General features: G+C 36.0%; 2 protein-coding genes and 2 pseudogenes across 5 annotated transcripts; 2 read left to right on the top strand and 2 right to left on the bottom strand.

Moving 5' to 3' along the window:
* The first annotated feature begins 310 nt into the window (after positions 1-310).
* On the top strand, positions 311-2,368 carry LOC149392719 (protein DEHYDRATION-INDUCED 19 homolog 4-like). Of its 2 annotated transcripts, none has more exons than XM_089617444.1 (5): positions 311-578; positions 682-821; positions 1,162-1,239; positions 1,337-1,608; positions 2,020-2,368. In XM_089617444.1, the coding sequence occupies exons 1-5, from the start codon at positions 512-514 to the stop codon at positions 2,138-2,140; spliced, it is 678 nt and encodes a 225-aa protein (XP_089473570.1). In that variant the 5' UTR covers positions 311-511; the 3' UTR covers positions 2,141-2,368. The 2 variants fall into 2 exon arrangements, with proteins under 2 accessions (XP_089473570.1, XP_089473571.1); XM_089617445.1 differs by having other exon boundaries at positions 313-578; positions 2,023-2,368.
* Positions 2,369-4,296: 1,928 nt separating this feature from the next.
* On the top strand, positions 4,297-6,755 carry LOC149392720 (uncharacterized; annotated as a pseudogene). The gene is made up of 2 exons (XR_016299858.1): positions 4,297-4,361; positions 5,993-6,755. The product of XR_016299858.1 is annotated as an uncharacterized LOC149392720 (transcript).
* Positions 6,756-12,757: 6,002 nt separating this feature from the next.
* Positions 12,758-16,219, bottom strand: LOC149392721 (uncharacterized). 2 transcript variants are annotated; one of them, XM_089617700.1, is made up of 6 exons: positions 15,702-16,219; positions 15,291-15,499; positions 14,152-14,425; positions 13,981-14,066; positions 13,777-13,868; positions 12,758-13,670 (listed from the first exon to the last, which is right to left on the bottom strand). In XM_089617700.1, exons 1-6 carry the CDS (start codon positions 16,041-16,043, stop codon positions 13,417-13,419), a joined length of 1,257 nt encoding a protein of 418 aa, XP_089473826.1. In that variant the 5' UTR covers positions 16,044-16,219; the 3' UTR covers positions 12,758-13,416. The 2 variants fall into 2 exon arrangements, with proteins under 2 accessions (XP_089473826.1, XP_089473825.1); XM_089617699.1 differs by having other exon boundaries at positions 15,291-15,502; positions 15,702-16,218.
* Positions 16,220-17,602: 1,383 nt separating this feature from the next.
* LOC149392722 (major allergen Pru ar 1 pseudogene) lies at positions 17,603-18,190 on the bottom strand (annotated as a pseudogene).
* Positions 18,191-18,721: the final 531 nt, after the last annotated feature.

Raw genomic sequence — 18,721 nt, forward strand, 5'->3', positions numbered from 1 at the left:
ATAATTTTTTTACATTTTATTATTCGTTTATGATTTTTAAGGGTTTTTTCTTAATTGACGGTTTCTTTGGTGTCCATTGTTTACAAATCTTGATAATACAAATTAACCTCTATAAATTTTACTTGTTATTATCATTATAATATACTAAAATCATTCGCGCGTAGCGCGATGCTAAAAGACTAGTATATATATATATATCATTATTTTCAACACCTTACTGGTTTGTTAGGCCGTGCGTCACTTGAGGGTATTTCCGTAAATTAGGCTAAATACTCTGGGTGTTTTCGTCTAAAATAGAGGTTGTATATAGTTCCTGAACGCCCACCAGAAGTTTGGTAGAGAGTTTCTTCTATGTTCTCTCTCTCTTCTGTAAATTTTTAGGGTTTCGAATTTTTCCCTTTTCTGATTTCGATACTTCCTTCGGACCAAACACGCCAATAATTCGCGAGATCACAACCGGACCATATATCTCATTCGATCGATTCAAATAAAGAACACTTTAGAGACAAAAATGGATTCTGATTCGTGGAACACTCGTTTCTCTACTTCTTCTACGAGGCGACACCAGTCACGATCAGGTTCGATTCTGTCGAAATAAGCTTTCTTTTTTCCTTCCCTGCCGGGAAGTTTTGGTCTTTCTTCCGATTGTTAATTTGGGAATCGGAAATTCGGTGAGTGTAGATCTGTACAGGCACGAAGAGATTGATGGCGATGAGGAATCGAAGTCGGAGTTTCTTTGCCCATTTTGTGCCGAGGATTTCGATGTTGTTGGGCTTTGTTGCCACATTGACGAAGAACATCCTGTAGAAGCTAAGAATGGGGTAACTTTTATTTATTTATTTTTATTTTAAAGTTCAAGCTTGCAAATCTTATATTTTTGTCTCTGTACAATGGGTTTATGGGAAATGAGGTTTTAGCGAAAGCTTTATGAGCATATTAGATTTTAATTCTGAGCTCTAATTATATAGTTGGGTATAGCTTTTTAGAGCTATGGGTTTATGCTTTTGTTTGTCTTGAAGAAACTAGTCGAACAAAGGCGATACTATTGCTATTAGATTAATTTTTAACCACTGATTATATATTTGGTTTGTGTGGCTTTTTCTTGAGCTAAGGCAATACCATTGCTATTTAAGTTTTGGATTTTTATTTTTATTTTTTCAGATATGTCCGGTTTGCGCGAAGAGAGTGGGGTCAGATATTGTAACTCATGTCACCTCTCAGCACGGAAGTCTGCTTAAGATATCCTTAAATCGATTAGTTAGCTTTTTATATATAGGATGATCAATGATTGAATCATGGTTTCGTGTTCTCGTTATTCCTTGACTTGGTGTATCACGTGCAGCGCAGAAGGAAACTCCGCAAGAACGGTTCCGGGTTTTCGTTCTCTCTGCTGAGGAGAGAATTACGAGAAGGGTATTTGCAAGCCCTACTCGGAGGTTCCTCCTCCGTGGGCGTTTCGGTCAACTCCGAGCCCGACCCTTTGCTTTCTTCGTTCATGTACAACTCGCCCGATCACCGACCCGAGAGTGTCGAGCCGCCCGTTCAACCCCTAGCCGAAGCGGGCCCGCCGAGACACGTCTCGAAGGCTCAGTCGTCATCGTCAGATAGGTTCAATCCAACTTCTTAGATATCCTTTATATAGTCGAAATTGCATATGATATGCTTTTTTGAATTTAGTAAAAAAATGGCATGTCTAACCTTAATAATAGCAAAAATAGTCTCTTTTACTTATAAACGTTCATTTTTCTTAACGTTTCTAGATTTTCAAAAGAAAATTGTTTACTGATTTGGCTATATTTAATTTTTCTTAATTGTTTATAGTTTTATTTATAAGTAAATCTCAAATCGGTGTTTACAATTTGAAAAAACATTTGAAGGATTTAAAATCAACACTATATTGAAAATGTTACTTGGAAAACAAACTATTCGTGAAGTTTTTCCTCTTTAATTCGAGTAATTGGAAATAATGACCGGTCTGAAGAGAGTTTTTTTATTTTTATTTTTATTTTTTTTAATTAGCAGAAGCGTCGTCCCACAGACAAAAACGGCGCAGCTATCTCACAAGGAGCAAGAAGAGACGGCTCGGAAGTCGGAGTTTGTTCAAGGAATGTTGTTGTCAACGATTCTCGATGAGTTGTGAGAGGCTTATAGTTGTCGAACGAAGAACTAAAGCTTAAAGAAGAAGTTTTAGGGGAGCGCTGGCCGCGCCGCCACGGTTGTCAATTGTTAGGTCCAAGGAATTATATATATATATATATAACTGTATGTCTGTATGAATGTTGTAAGCTTTATGTGCATAATGGAAATAGAGAGAGAGAGAGAACCCTGTTTCTATCCAAGATAAATAATGAATGTTGGTTATCATCTAGTAGTATATATTGTCTATATACTATAAACGTCTCTTAATCGGTTCTTATACCGTTGCAAATAATATTTATATTTATATATATATATATACACACACACACACGCGCGCGAGAAGCGCGGAGGGGTTCTCTCCGACGCGCATTTCGACGCTCAACATTAGTCCAAGTGTTATGTGAGGTGGAGAGTTTTTGCCCTTGCTTCGGAATTCTAGAGAGAGAAGCTTTGAGACGAGAGATGCAAAAATTTGTTAAATTGAGAGAAAGTGACCTCACCATTGTGAGAATGAGGTATTTATAATGAAGTTATGAGAGTCGGGGATAGTCCCGTCATTTGTTAGTCGTTGGAGGGACGGTCCCGTTGGAGGGTTGGTCTCATTGGAGGGACGGTTCTGTTGGAAGCCGGTCTCGTTGGAGGGAGGGTCCCGTTGGAGGATGGTATAGTGGGAGAGACGGTCATGTTGGAGGGACGGTCTCGTTGGAGGGACGTACCTATGAGGCATTAGATCTGCTGACGGGTCATGAGACGTTCCTTAGAGCCACTCTAACCAGGCTCTCTGTATAAGCTATTTATCTATCATAGCTAACAAAAAAAAAGAAAAATGAGCACTCCAACCACTCATGATGGCTCATCACTTTAACTTTTGGAATGGAAAACCCTCTAAATGTAGCGAGCATCTATTCTCTAGCTAAACTTTTTAAATATTATTTTAATCATAATTCTTTAATTATATTATTATTATAACACTATTTTTCCAATAACTTTTTTTTTTCCCAACAACTCTTTTCTCCCACAGCTCTTTTTTTTTTCCCCAACAGCTCTTTTAACCACTCTTTTTTATTGCTATTAATATTGTGTTATATGGAACAAATTTAAAATCAATCTTTCAATTATACTCATTTTTTACTCTATATTGAAATTATGGATTCTCAAAATTTTCAATTTAACCACTCTTTTTTATTGCTATTAATATTGTGTATAGATATTATTAGTCAGCCTACACCATCTTAAATTCCTACCCCATCTCAAATGCATAATTTTTTTTTTCTTCTGGTTGTGTTAGTTAGCTTTTGGTTTGTTATGCTTTAGTTAGTACCTAGATTGTAGTTTGCCTGCAATAGTGTGATAGTTATCTGTTGTTTTGATATGTTTAGATTAGTGTCTGTTAAAGTATCAGATTAGTAATTTGAGAGAAAGCATCCCTATGGTTTTCTGGATTAAAAATTGCTATCCCTCTTTAAAATAATGTTGTTTTGTGAAGAGATTAGTTTCATTAAGTCTCGGATCAGGTTTGAAGTTCTTCGAGGTTTCGAAGATGGCGTATGAATCAAGTTTATATCTGTCATTGGCAGTCTCTCTTGCTCGATTTAGGATTTACATAAAATATCTGTTAAAGGGGCATAAGGAAGTTTTTGACAGGATTTACAGAAAAAAAAGATACTCGTCTTTTTTTTTTTTTTTTTCTTTGTCAGTCTTCTGATTTTACATTTTGATTTAAGAACATTTATTGTTTAAATGAGGTAACGACTTTTGTCCGGAATTTTTGTGGCCGAAGCCGGTTTTGGTTGATAATGAGAATGTTCAATCCTTAAAAAAAAAAGCCATAGTTGTAGTAACAGATTTTATTAGCACTAAGATTTTATCACACCATGTTAAAATTCTTTGATTGTTACTTGTTTACCGACCGATGCCCAATGAAAAACTTGGCGCATTTGTCCCCCCAAAAAAAAGTTGCAAAAAAGAAAAGAAAAAAAGACAATTCTACGCAAGTTGTGGCTTACCTTATTATTACAACAGGAAAACAAAGGACCACTCTGAAATTTAATGGCACCTTTAGTAAGTAACGAGGGCTTTTCAGAAAATATCAATATAATTGGAGTTTTAAACTCGCGAAAATAGTTATCTTTAAAATGTCAGTTCGAAAAAAATCCCAACCCTATTTCGCGGTTTAGGGTTTCGACGTACATCAACTTCGAATCGCGACTGAGAAATTCGAGGTAAAATCAGATTCTTCGACCCGAATTGTTTTCCATTTCCATTTCCACCTTCAAACTTGAAGGAAAATTTTGTAAGAACTTCTCGATTTCTATTTGGCCGTCGAGAAATATATCACGAGGGAAAAATATTTACGATTTTAGCGCAATTGTACTGATTTTGTCATTATAACTTGTTTGCGTAAGTGTAAACTACTTTGGGAGTATTTTGGAGATCTGGTGTTGGTTTTGAAAGATTTATAGATCTGAAATTCTTTGTTCAATCTGATACGAATTTTTTGAAAATCTTGTTCGTTTCCCGATAAACCACAAATTTCTAAGCCATCATTACAGGCTTTTGTGATTTTAATATAAATTTTCAGCAGACACGGAAGTTTGATATTTATTGACTTTACTGGTAAATTTACCATTCTAAATCGATTAACAATGACTCTGTGCTTGAAGATTGTGGTTTTCTTTTTTAGTTTGGAATCATTTTTATCTAGTTTTTGATATCTTATGTGCTGACTAATCTAGCTGATATTTCTCAGCAAATGTTTTATTTCAAATTTCGTTGTTTTTCATGGCTAGCGTTTTTTCTTCAAATTCAAAGTATTTTTCGTCGTTTTCCATGCTGTCGTTTTTTCTTTAAATTCAAAGCACTAGTCGTCGTTTTTAACCAATTTTTGTCCTTTATTATTTAAACTGTCGTTTTTCTCTGCTGCCGTTTTTCCTTTTACTTGTCGTTGTTTGAAACCAATTTTCGTCGATTTTCCATTGTTGTCGTTTTTATTATTTCGTCGTTTTTACTGCTGTTGTTTTTCCTTTAAATTCAGAGCATTCGTCGTCGTTTTTAATTTTTGTCGTTTTGACGAGTTTTATCGTTTTTTTGGTTCCTGTCGTTTTTTATTTTTTTTGTCGATTTTTTGCTGCTGTCTTTTTCATTTAAATTTTAAGCAAAATGTTGTATTCAGGAATCGAACCAAGCGACTGACGAATGCTTTGTTCTTTTTATAGAAAAAAAAACCAATGACAAAACAAAATTACTAATAAAAACATATATATTTATTATTATTATTTCAATTATAAGTATATCGAAAGAAGAAGGAAATGATATTTATATAAAATTAATATAAAAAAATTAATACTTTATTGTGGAATAATTATTATAGTACATATATCAAACAGATATATATATTTTTTTTAATTTTAAATACTACTGCATATTCTATATATGTATTAAATAAAATTAAGATAAACATACACTAAAAAATACATTCTATTTTATATATATTATTATAACATAAATTTTATATATTTTTATAGGTTCTTTTAACTATATAGGCATTTGACTTACACCGTTTTGTATAATAGCCAATTTTTTGTAAATTTTCTGTAAATAACCACCTCAACTTATTTACAGAACTAAAAAAGACAAAAAAAAAACAAAAAATAGACGGGAATGTTTTTGGGTAGTTTTGTCTTTTTGAGTGCCGTAAATAAGTTGAGGTGACTATTTACAAAAAAATTACAAAAAGTTGACTATTTAACAATTCTTAAAATTTCGGTGGTTTATTTGACTAATTTTTATTTTTATAAGTTGTAACTCTATAGAATCTATGCTATCGAATTCCTCGATCTAAATTTCTAAACAGTTCAAGGTAATAAACCCGAAACCCCAAAGCCCCAATTTCCATGGCGGACCTGTCGTCGAACCACGATCTCGAAGAGTACTCAGAGTCATCCACGACGATCGCCTTCAGACGGCCTCTCCCGCTCCTCTGCGGCCCGGTCCGGTCCGTTCGTCCTCGCTTTCCGCGACGCCGCGGCTTGGAAAAACGCCTTCCGAGCCTGCGAGTCCAGAATCTCCGAGCAGTGCGAGGCCGCGGCGAGGATCGGCTGCGCTATGACCGCGTCGAGCAATTGCAAGCCTCCGTGGTGGCGAAACCTGGTCGGACCTCAGAGCGTGAATTTCGAGGATAGAGAGAGGTGCGAGGAGAGAAAAATGGAAGGCTGTTTGGCTGCGGCGAAGGAGAAGTGTTCGGGATTCGCGGTGGAAAAGTGTCGGAGGTCGTTCGTGGAGGCTAGGGTTTCGGCAAAGGCGAAGAGCGGTGTTGCCGAGATTGTCTCTCTCGCAACGTTGATGGATAAGAGCTTTTGGAGCGATTTGATTGGATTAAATCGGTGGGGAAGAGAGCTCGAAGAGACGAGTTACAAGGCGAGTGAATTGATCGGTCGGAATTCGGAGATCGATTGCGTTTTGGGTGGTTCGTGGGAGAAATAGGAATTTTGATTGTATGATATTCCAAATAGTCGAGAAGAGAGCAAGTTTACAGGAATATTCTTTATTTTGCGTTTTTATTTTCATGTTTGATTGTTGTTTTTTGATCTCCAGAATCGGAATGATCATGCATTATATATCAGGTGTGTGGTTAAAAATCAATTTTCTAAAAAATCACTTTAGTTGGGTTTTAGTCCGACCAAAAGCCTAACAGCCAGGCCCAGATCGACTCTTAAAGGTCGGCCCAAGCCGTATCAGCAGCCCAGTTCGCCAAAGGAAGGACGAGCCGACCGTGTTGACTCAGTCGAAGGAACCAGTCTTGGTCAGATAGAAGACCTCGCTGCGAAGACCGGATCTGAGATGACTTTGACCAGGGACGTGACGGAGCCGAACTGATCGACACGTGTCATCTCCAATGAATTCCTCTCTTGCTATAAATAGAAGTCGATATGCTGATTTTCGCACACACAAGCCTACACAATTACCTTCAATATTTCTCTATTGTTTATATTTTCATCGTTGAGTTCGCCTCCTAGAGTTCAATACTTCGCCCATTTGTAATACATTCAATCATCAATAAAGATCTTATTATTCTTTTGTTCACCCTTATTCGTATCCTTCCAATTAAAGTATTTGTTTCTCATACGAAGTCTTCTGAGACCCATATTTAAATAAATCAAATATATACCATATTATAATTTGTGATTGTTGACGATCCCGAAATCGACATCAACAATTTGGCGTCGTTTGTGGGAAATTTCAGTAAGACCAACATCGAAAGAAACTAACTTTCCTGGACAATAAATACCATATCTTCTACTCCGACTCATTATGAATCAGGAGAGAGAGAGAGAGAGAGAGAGAGAGAGAGAGAGAGATCTGCGAGGAGTGGGAAATGGAAGGCTGTTTGGCTGTGGCGAAGGAGAAGTGTTCAGGATTCGCGGTGGAGAAGTGTCGGAGGTCGTTCGTGGAGGCTAGGGTTTCGGCGAGGGCGAAGAGCGGTGTTGCCGAGATTGTCTCTCTCGCAACGGTCATGGATAAGAGCTTTTGGAGCGATTTGATCTAATTAAATCGGTTGAAATTGATCAGTCGGAATTCGGAGATCGATTGCGTTTTAGGTGGTTCATGTGAGAAATAAGAATTTTGATTATATGATATTCTAAATAGTCGAGAAGAGAGCAATTTTACAGGTATATTCTTTATTTGTGTTTTTATCTTCACGTTTGATTGTTGTTTTCTGATCTCCATAATCGGAATGATCAGGCATGATCATCGTATATATCAGGCATGATTGTTATTTATAAATAATTATAAAAACAACAAAATTCCTATTTCTCACCTATAAACAACAATCAAGTGAAAAGAGTCGGTGTACGGCACGAGGAAATGGAGTTATAATTTCATATATGAATCGAGACTGCAATCTCCACTGCATTCAGGCTATAACCTGTATCAAAATATTCTCTACGAGTCTATTCTAAATAAATAAATGAAAGACATAATTTTCTTATCCTTGCGTTCGATGATCGAAAGACCAACACGTATCTAGGAGTTCGAGCAAGAACAACACCGGCGAATGGAGTCGAGCTACTCAGTAACGATTCAGGCGGCGTAACAACGGGGAGTAAGTTTACACATGACATCGATGAAGGTTTAGAAAAAAAAGAATGTATTTGACTACCATAATTTAATTATTATTCGGGTTTTTCAGATGTGAAATGGAAGGAAAAAGGACAAAGAAGAAAACACATTGAACGAAGGTGAAGCAGAGGTTGCCATTGCCCACGCAAACAGACTCGTTCACAGCGGAGTTTTAGCTTGCAATATCGAAATCACATCTCCTTATAATGCTCAGGATAATATATATAGATATACGAACAAAACAGCACGGTAAAAGTCAATTGAACGCAACACAGTTGCATTTCGCCTAAGCAAAGCATAGAGAGAAAAGGAACACAAATATTTTCACTTCACAGAGACAAAGAAGAGTCAGTAAAAGAATTGAGATCTAGAGCACAAAAAAAAAAAACTTAAAGAGATAAATCAATGCAAAACGGAATCAATAGCAATTAAACAAGAATGAAAGCCCTAATTTGAAATAAAATTGAGCAACATCTTTCTCAAATCCGAAAACCCTAATTTATAAACCAATTCGTACCAACCACTCAATTCCAACAAGAAATCCGAAATCAAACAAAGAATCAATCAATTTAGCACTCAATAATCAAGACCCGAACACTAATTAAGAGATTCAAACTCTAAATCCACATAACTCAATTTCTCAACCCCAAATCGGGCATTAAACCAACCAAAAATCAAGGTTTGGCCTTTACCTTGTCATGGAGAGGAACAACACGTGTTTAAATCCTTCTCTTCCTCACATATTCACACTACCCATCTCTAGAAGAACAAAAGAAGAGAAGCTAAAACCCTAAAATCTCCAACTTTAAAATTCGAAAGAGAAGAGAAGAATAAGTCAATGACTTAACATAAACAACTCGAGCAAAGTGTACCGCCTATCTCTCTCTCTTACACGGATGGTTTTTTTTACTCTTTGAATCAGTTTGGCAAGGTACGAAACTAAGATGATGGTTAGAAAGGTACTGAGCGAACCAAAAGCTCGATTATTGAGCGAAAAAAAAAGGAAAAAAAATAAAGCTTATGTGTCATATTATAATTGGATAAAAACGTTACAAACAGTGATTTCGGGATTCTGACTTACAATATTTTATATATATATATTTAATCAAGCGCGGGTAGTTCTTTTAATTATTGTACTAATGACGTTTTAGTCCCATTAATTCACGTTCTTAGTTCGAATATTAATTGATTTTATAGTGTTTCGCATAAAGATTAACTTAAAGATATATTTGCCAACTCAAATAACTTGCCAATTTAAACAAATGACTAATTAAATTATAATCTAGTCGCGAAAACAATAAATACAAATCGTAGACCTTGGAATACGATTAATGATTATTAAGCTATTTTTATAAGGACAAGAAGACTACAAAATCAATAAATATTTTTATTTTTATTTTTATAAGGACAAGAAGACTACAAAATCAATATGAGAATGAGAGCTACTTTGCTAAAACAAATAAAAGTAATCTAGAGACTAAAATGGCAAACCAATCTAATAATTGGTAAAAAAAAATGGAAAGAAAGAAAGAACCTGTCCTTGAACTTTGTACTTTTTCTCGGCCCGGAGTGCTTAAGGAGGAAAATCATTATGGGGATTCGCCTTTGTATTTCGTATGCTCGAGCGCCTGAGAATATGCCCCTTCGTCACCTTGTTATTTCCCATCGTCGATTTGGGGATTCACTTTACTTTCATTAGCCATCTTCCAATAGATCTACTCGAACCCTTTTGGAGTTTGGATAATCTGAGTAAATAACCAAGTGGAATTATTAATAGATCTACTCGAAATTGGTTACGTAAGCTACCTAAACTACATGAATTGTAAATTAGTCAATCTTTGGTAAATACTTTGTAAATAGCCAACTTGCATACGTGGCAACCTATTAACTGCCTATTTTTTACATGTTTGCCCTTAATAATTTCGGCCAAGTTTTTAAATTAGGCAGTTCTTTTTTTTTTTTTTTTTTTTTTAAATTTGAATCAAATTTTCAAACAGATTAGACAAGTTTTCAAACGTGGAATTTGAATTTTTTAGCAGATTTTGAAAGTTCTAGCCGCATGTTTCTAGTTGATTTGGTTTCTATTTTCGGTTAATAACATTGAATTACAATCTTTCAATATTTTCCATTTATTGAAAATCTGATATTTATTTTGGCCGCATTTTTCGTAATCCCTTTTTTTGGCCGCCAATTTTACATTCAAATTGTATTCCCTTCAGCATGTTTGATAATTTCAGATTCTTGAACGTCCAAATTTCTTTCTCAATGTTTTTCATAACTGTCTATTCACCATGACACAAGAACATATCTGTAAATAGGCTTACATTTACAATTTATTTACATTTACTTCATCTCATTCTCTTTTCTGATTTCGGTGAACGTCCAAATTTCTTTCTCACTGTTTTTCATAATCGTCTATTCACCATGGCACAAAAACATATCTGTGAATAAGCTTAGATTTACAATGTGTTTACATTTACTTCATCTCCTTCACTTTTCTGATTTCGGTGTTGACCTTCTTGGCGGGAGACTTTTTGGCCATTTCTTCTTATTTGTGTAAATGATCTCGGTCTGGAAAACCAAAACAATCACTCATGCAAAATAAATCAAAACATTAAAAAATAAAGGATAAGAAAAAATATCAAACACACTTACACTCATAAACACTCTGCATTGAGAAATAAAATCCAAAGACCCATTTTTTTCCCCTTTTTTTTCCAGATTTTAAACCCATTCGGCCATTAACATCTTTCACTCGAAACAAAATATTCAAAACCATTTAACACTTTCACTCGAACTAATTTACACAACCATAAACGACAGTCATTTTCCATTTTTTGAAACCCAATTCTGAAAACCCCTTTTGATATAACAAAAATGATTTTTTATCGACAAAAATTCTCAGAACAATCAACATATTTTTAAAAAAAATCACATGAACGTTTATGGCTCTTTCTTACCTTGTTCTTCGCTGTTGGGGTTCAAATCTCTTTGTTTTTCAATCGCCGGTAGATATTTTTGCTTAGAACTTTTAATGGATTTTAGGGTTTCGATCGAGAGTTTTTTTTTTTTTTTGTTATTTTTTTTCTGGGTCGCGTGAAGATTATGGTTACGTGTGATGTTTGATTTTTGGTGTTAATGATGCTTCCTCGATTTGCGCGAGTAGTTATGGCTGAATATTTATTTTCCATTTAAATTAATGGGATGAAAATAATGAGCGGGAATTTGGCTGGGTTAAATAAGTCTTTTACTAATATGTTAATAAGTCCACTTGGCTATTTACAAGAAATTAACCAAATGTGGGCTAAATCTCAATTCCCTATAACCCTTGATGTCTTTGTTAAAGAGTTATTAAGTTGTTCAGCACAATGATCGAAATATCGTTACTGTTCCGTTTCGGGACTCAAATTTTATTGGTATCCGGTGGTAAATCAATGATATATCGTGGAATACAGAAAATGGTAAATTGTACCGTTGAAGTTACCATTACCATGGATGAATACCATCAAATACTGTACTTTCTGAGAGGAATTTAGTGAATAATTATTAAAAAAAATCATACATAACATATGATAAAAATAGAAAAAGTCTACAATTATAGTTCAACAAAAACCCAACACAAACCTAATGACATATTTCAATGCAAAGTACAAAATCAAAGTAATGATAATATTCAAATTAAAAATAAAAAAAGCATATTTAAATCTAAACCCTATTTTTGGATGTAACCGAAAATTGAAAAAATTGGATACAAACTCCGATTAAGCACAATAATAAAGTTAAAAACTAAGAATTTGAACTAAATCGTCTATTAAATATCATCCAATTTTAAAAATTATCGAGATTTGATCACTTACCGGTAAATTTCCTTCGGAATGAAGTGAGAATTTGTCTAAAGACAGTAGGAAAATGAAAGGATTCCCTGGAAAATGATGAAAACCGGAAAGTGGAAGGGTTCCTGTCCGAGTTTCCTCGAAATCCAAGGAAAATTTCGGTTTTGTGTGTCCTTAAAATTTGTTTACGTGTGAATCCTTGGTTCAGCATAAAGTGTGTTTTATTATCTTCTATTTGCAAAAGTTTACATGTGAATACTTAATATCTTAATCTTTAGGACTCTTCTTTCCTTGCTCACATTTGTGAGTGTTTGGATTATCAAATTCAGTTCGTTAATTAACTCTTGATGTTTTTGTAAAAGATCCATTGAGTTGTTCAACATGAAGTGCATTTTATTATCTTCCATTTGCCGAAAATTTACACACAGTTGTGCTATCTTTTTTATTATAGTTTTGAATCCTTTTAATCTTAATCTTGAGGTCTCATATGTGGATGTTATAACCTTTATCCAATAGAAAGCCTCGGACTAATTCATATATATATATATATATATATATATATATGAAAAAAAAAAACTACGAATAATTGGTAGAGTATGAAATAAATATAATTATGGGAAAACGGACGGGTAAAAACGATATGCGGATAAATTATGATACACAAATTTTATATCAATCAGCTATGTAAATAACCGTATCAAATACCAAAGCACCACTATTGCTCACTTTTACACTGTAAGTAATACATTAAAAAGTCAACCAAAGTCATACAAAACAAGATGACTCTCCCTAAGATTATCATCATCATCATTAAGCAAAAGGATCAAACTATAGCTAAAATCCACGGTCAAGGTAACAAAGTGGTTCAAGAACCTGAACTATGGGGTTCCTAAACGAAATCTAGACGCAATCCCGAATTACATACATCTTATCACTCTTGAAACACTCCCCGGAATAAAAAAAAACATACATTTATTAAAGGAACACGGCTCGGCTCTATCAAACATTTTTTTTTTTTATGTTTTCCTTTCCTATACAGCCTCGAAAAACAAACTGATCTGTCATAGGCTCTGAAAAACAGACCCTTCTCTTCGGGGGTTTTATCCACCACACAAAATAAATAGATACAGCGCTAAATATGTATCCAGCCTCGCACTCGGAGCAATGGCTGTTCGGAATAGCGTTCTTTTGTTTCAGTATTATAAAGTCACCGATCACGTTTAGGCATTAAAACAGAGCTTCTCTCTCTCTCTCTCTCTCTCTCTCTCTCTCTCTCTCTCTCACAGGCACACACACTCACACACACACACACACACACATTTTCTCACCTTCTGGGAGTGTGGTGGGACACAAAGAAGCTATAATCCGGGTGATGAACCTGCAATAGCCTGAGCCAATTATCCGCGGCTCGCAATAAAGAGCTCGCCTTTTGGCACTCATCGACCCCGTCATTGTTCCAAAACGGAACTTTGAACTTGTACGAGGCGAGACCGAAGATGGGCAGCGAGAGTCGGGTGTGAGCTCGGCGAGCCTCACGAGCTCTACCACCGTTGGAATTCAGCCCCTCTGTACTTGTACCTGTGCCCAACCCCCAAATTTTTTTATTTATTTTTTTTAATTGCTTTGTAAATCACAAACCCAATATTTTGACATACCACAGGAGTCGTTTGATGGGAAGACTTACTTTGACAAGGCGTCGATAGGGAATGAAAGGTCAAGAAACAGGCTTCGAGGTTCTGTAGTGTTGGACCTGTGGGTATTCTGTATATGGGATACCTTCATTAACAATGGAAATCGGAGATAGGTTAGAGAATTTTAGTCCATTATACATTCTCAACGGTTGACACTTGACAATTAAGTAAGAGAATACAAGCGTAAAAATCCATACCATGCAACAGAAATCCAACTGGAAGGTGACAGATCACAGCTCCTAAACGTCCTCAGTTCTGGAAACTGGGATGCGAGAACCGAGATCTGTAGAAACCAGATATAAAGTTGTAGGTTTTTAGAACCATAGCGAAAAAATTCATTTTGAGACTAACATCACGGAGGAACTAACCTTGTCACACAAAGGTTCACGGCTATACGGTGTGTCCCGCTCCATATATTCAAAGACGAGGCGGCCCGGAGGATTAGGGGTCTCGCTTTCATCACTTGAAGAACCCATGGAGGGTTTACTCTTGTCAGTGATTTCTTTCCAGGCATTTACATTAGGCACCGCGATGTTCTTCTGAGCCCAAGTACCATGGACAACAGATCTACGTCCTCTTTCGTAATTGCTACTTCCATCGCTGCTTGTTTCCCTGGATGACTCAGCATCGCTCTCGTCCTTCCTGTAACAAGATGCAGATAAGGATCTAAAATTACCCTTGAAAAGGTGATAAGATGTCAAAAAACTCGGTCAACTTAAACTTCTGTTTTTATTAAGTAACGGAACACCTTTTGTATGTCAAGATTTTCCGTATTTGTTGATCATTGGCAGGCTTAGCTTCGTGCGCATATTACAGTTATTACCAACGGTACACAAATACCAAAATCTGGTTAAATAACTACGAATGTTCATATATTAGTTCTTATAGTTTATCTTTCCTAATGTGAATAGGCGCTAAATTTACTATGTAATGGGATAACGGTCGATGCTTTTGGAAATAAGGAACTGAATTAACTACCAACCAATAATAGAATGTGAGTAGATATCAGGACTAAACTTGCTATGTAATGGGATAACGGTCGATGCTTTTGCAAATAAGGAACTAAACTAAATACAGACCGTTAACATACTGTGAATATGAATCAGAGCTAAAATTGCCGTGTAAAGGAACAACGGTAGATGTTTAACCACCCCATTTAATTTTAGAAGAACCAACCAATCACATGATTAACTTTCCCGCATATCGTCAACGAAAAAAAAGACCATGAAAACAAATTTGTCTATGTAACACCACCCTCAAGCTTTTCAAACTAGAACACAAGCTCCAACCCGAAGAGCTCAAATAATCCACGCGAACCCCATTACATAAATTAAAAACAGCGTTCAACTTCCATAGCATCTTTTCTCGGAACCCTAGTAGAGGATCTATCTTAAGACGTAAAGCTTCTAAATACCAAACAAAACCCTAGCCGTGCCAATACTAATAAATTCTTTGGAAGCAAATGTATGTGTAAGGTAATCACGATAAGCACTCACGAATCACTCACCTTAGTCGAGGACCGGGTTTTGACGGGTCAACATAGAGCTGGATTCCAGACAAGTAAGGCACATAGTACTGCACCACCGAATCGCTCCCATTCAACAGAAGAGGAACTCCGGCACCGTACACACTCCATTCTCCATAAGATTCCCACAAATCTCCAAGAACAAAGTACGGACTCGACTCCGGATCCCGAGTTCTCCATTGCCTCAAGCTCTTCTGATCAAAATCATAAAACGCAAACGAAACAGAAACCAATTACCGAATCCAAATCTCGTAAATCAAAGCTCCTAATTAGCCTCCTGAGTAAAGTCAAGCGTTATACACAGCCCTGATTTGACCTAGTTATCCAAAGAAATCAGTAGACCTACATTATCTTTCCCTAAAAGTCGAAATCTTTTACTCGGTCTTCGCTTACCTTAGGCAAACATTGAGCAGGAACCAGAGGAGTAGTGGACTCCAGAAACCGATCCAAGTTCGTCGAGCAGAGCGACGAAGCGCAATCCTCCGAAACCGCCACAATCGTCGTCGTCGTCGTCGTCTCCGTCGCCGTCCTCTTGTCGGACTCAACAGACGACGGCGGCGATGGAGTCGGAGCCTTCGCGGAAGTCGCCGGAGACGGCTTCGGACGACTCTGCTCTTGCTCCTTCTGTTGCCGCTTCTGCTGCTCGAGCTGTTGTCGCTGCCGTATCGCCGGCGGATTGTAGAATCGATTCTCGCCGCGAGCCCTAGCGATCGAAACTCCTCCAGAGCCTGACATTGTTAGGGTTAGGGTTTTGAAATGGAGATGAGAGAAACACGAACAGCTAGGGTTTTTGATTCGGAGAGGAAGAGAAACAAGGAAGAAGAAGAAGAAGAAGAAGAGGGATATAGAGAAAATATATTAGAATTTTGTTTTATATTATTCTGTTACGGTTTTTGTTTAATTTGAGATTTAGAAAAGAAAAAAAAAATAAATCCTTCTTTTGGGGGGTTTTTGTCTTGAGTTCCTTTAATTTATTTAAATTTTAATTTATTTAAATTTTAATTTATTTATTTAAATATGTGGAACAGAAGTAGGACGAGAGGAGAGTCAGAAGAGTCGAGAGAGAAAGCGTATAGTTGTGAAACTGAAAATGAGAGATTTTTGGATTTGGAATTTGGACAGAATTGCATATGAATGACGGTTTTGTCCTTTGGGTTTGGCGTGCGAGTGACGTGGCTTGTTTACCCTTCTAGAATCTTGAGATAGTTACTCCGAATGTTCTTTTTTTGACTGATCAAAGAGTCGGTGGATATTGACTGAGTTGGGCTTAAAAGGGCTTTCCTGGGAAAGTTTTGTTTATTTGGGCTTAGTATCAACGACTTACTTCTGCTTTCTTCAGCTTACTGTCGTTTGATTCTTCTTTACCTGATTAGCTGTCGTTTTTTGTATGATGCATTCAATCGAAATTCTCAGTTAAAATTAATCGCACCAACTGTTTAAACAGTTTTTCTTTATTTTTAGGTGCGACCCATTTAAGATTTTTTTTTTTTTTTTTTTTTTTTTTTTTTTTTTAAAGGTTATCTGGCGCTGGTCGCTATTATTATTATTATTATTTTTGGTCTATTCTGTATTAACCTAATTTAATCAAATTCCCTTCGCATTTGAATTCCTTCTTTAATTTCCACTCTACAAATATCTTCAAATATTCGTGTCATTACTGTCATCTTAGAGAAAAGATTGGTTAAAAAAACGTATATTCTGAATTATTGTTCAACTCTTTTAGCCTTTCATTTCGAGTGATTAACATAAGCTTAATTAGTGAAAAAATTAAGAGTTCGACTCACTACATACGCATATAAACTTTAAATCCCATATTTTCTTAAGCATCACGAGGTTACATCTTAACACTAATTGATAATAAAGGGATATTATTTTTCAATGTGGGATTTTTAGGGTGTTTAACTTGTAGACACTGTCAATATTTCGTTTTTCTCTAAAGGTAGGGGTTTACTTGGTTTGTATTTTGTAACTGTGGAAAATGAGCTAAAATATATGATATTTGGACACGATTGCCCTATTTTTTTTATCGATAGATCTCTATATCCTATTTTATGCACATATAAGCCTATCAAATTAATAGTAGTAGCCATTTTTACAAGATATAGCATCTATGAAAAGAAGAAAGCTCAAAAGCTTAAGATAGAACGACAATATTATATCTATATGGTCAAAGAGCAAAATAGATCATCTTTTATTTATTTTATTCGAAACATATTAATATAAAATATTTCAACAAAAGCCAAAACTCAAAACCAAAACACAAACATAAAATGCAAGAATAAAAATAGAGAGAACGTAAAAACGGAGCATGTGTAACCAAATAGCAAATGTCGTTTAATTGCAGGCATCGGGATTGGCGATGAGGTACGCCTCGGTGGCCTTGAAGAGGAGAGATGCCTTAGAAAGTGCCTCTTTTACTTGCTCCTCAGTGATGTCGTGCTCGTCTTTGGAGTAGAACTTGCTCACGCTCTTCACGACGCACCCTTCTCCATTATCAGATGCGATCATTTTAATTTCATTTGTTATTTTTTCGACAAAGTTCGGAAAAAGGTCGCTCTCAAAGATGGTGTACGAATAAGTGAAGGTGTCGGTGTCCAAGACGTCCACACGTTGCTTCGAGTACTTACCGTTGCCTTCTACCCCAAATGTAGTCTTCTTCACAGTCCCGGGCCCACCATTTCCTTCTAGGATTTCTGTGCTCTTAATGGTTTGGGACGCAATTTTGGAAATTAGGTTGTCTGTGCCCACTATGGCCTTGAATAACCTTGTCGGAGCGACAGAAGAAACGGTTTTGGTTTCGTGTGTGAAGACGCCCATGATAAGTTAATAGTGAAGAGAGAAGGGAGTGAAAAGTGGTTGATGAGATAATATTCGAGTTGTTTGTGAATGTTTGTTTTGTGACATGTTTGGTTCATATATGTGGTATTTATACACTAATGTTAAAGGCAACCACATTGCATTGTAAAGTCTCTCTCTCTCTCTCTCTCTCTCTCTCTCTCTCTCTCTCTCTCTCTCTCTCTCTCTCTCTCTCTCTCTCTCTCTCTCTCTCTCTCTCTCTCTTAGTTTACATAGTATTTTTGGAATCTTAAATGATGTTTTCCATAGTGTTTTGACTCGAGTGATTCCCCATTCTCATCATGTAGATTGAGATTTTTTTAACATATGTAACATGCTAATTATTTCTAGAAGATTTAGTTCCTTTGAGATAAGAATTACAGTCAGCCCAAATTATTGCTTCCTTTCAAATATATTAACATTTTTGTTCCCGTTTCTTAACTATCAAGATTCTTAAGGGTTAATACCTAATATGAGAATCTAGAAAAGTTCAGAAAATGAAGAGATCGATGTTTGTTTTTACATATGGAGTGACGAGAGATGAAGAAATATGTTGGATAAATAAAATGAATCTGTCC

Source organism: Urtica dioica, chromosome 6, assembly GCF_054948205.1.
Source record: "Urtica dioica subsp. dioica isolate 48M chromosome 6, U.dioica_male_clone48M_v1_H2, whole genome shotgun sequence".
Taxonomy (NCBI): domain Eukaryota; kingdom Viridiplantae; phylum Streptophyta; class Magnoliopsida; order Rosales; family Urticaceae; genus Urtica; species Urtica dioica.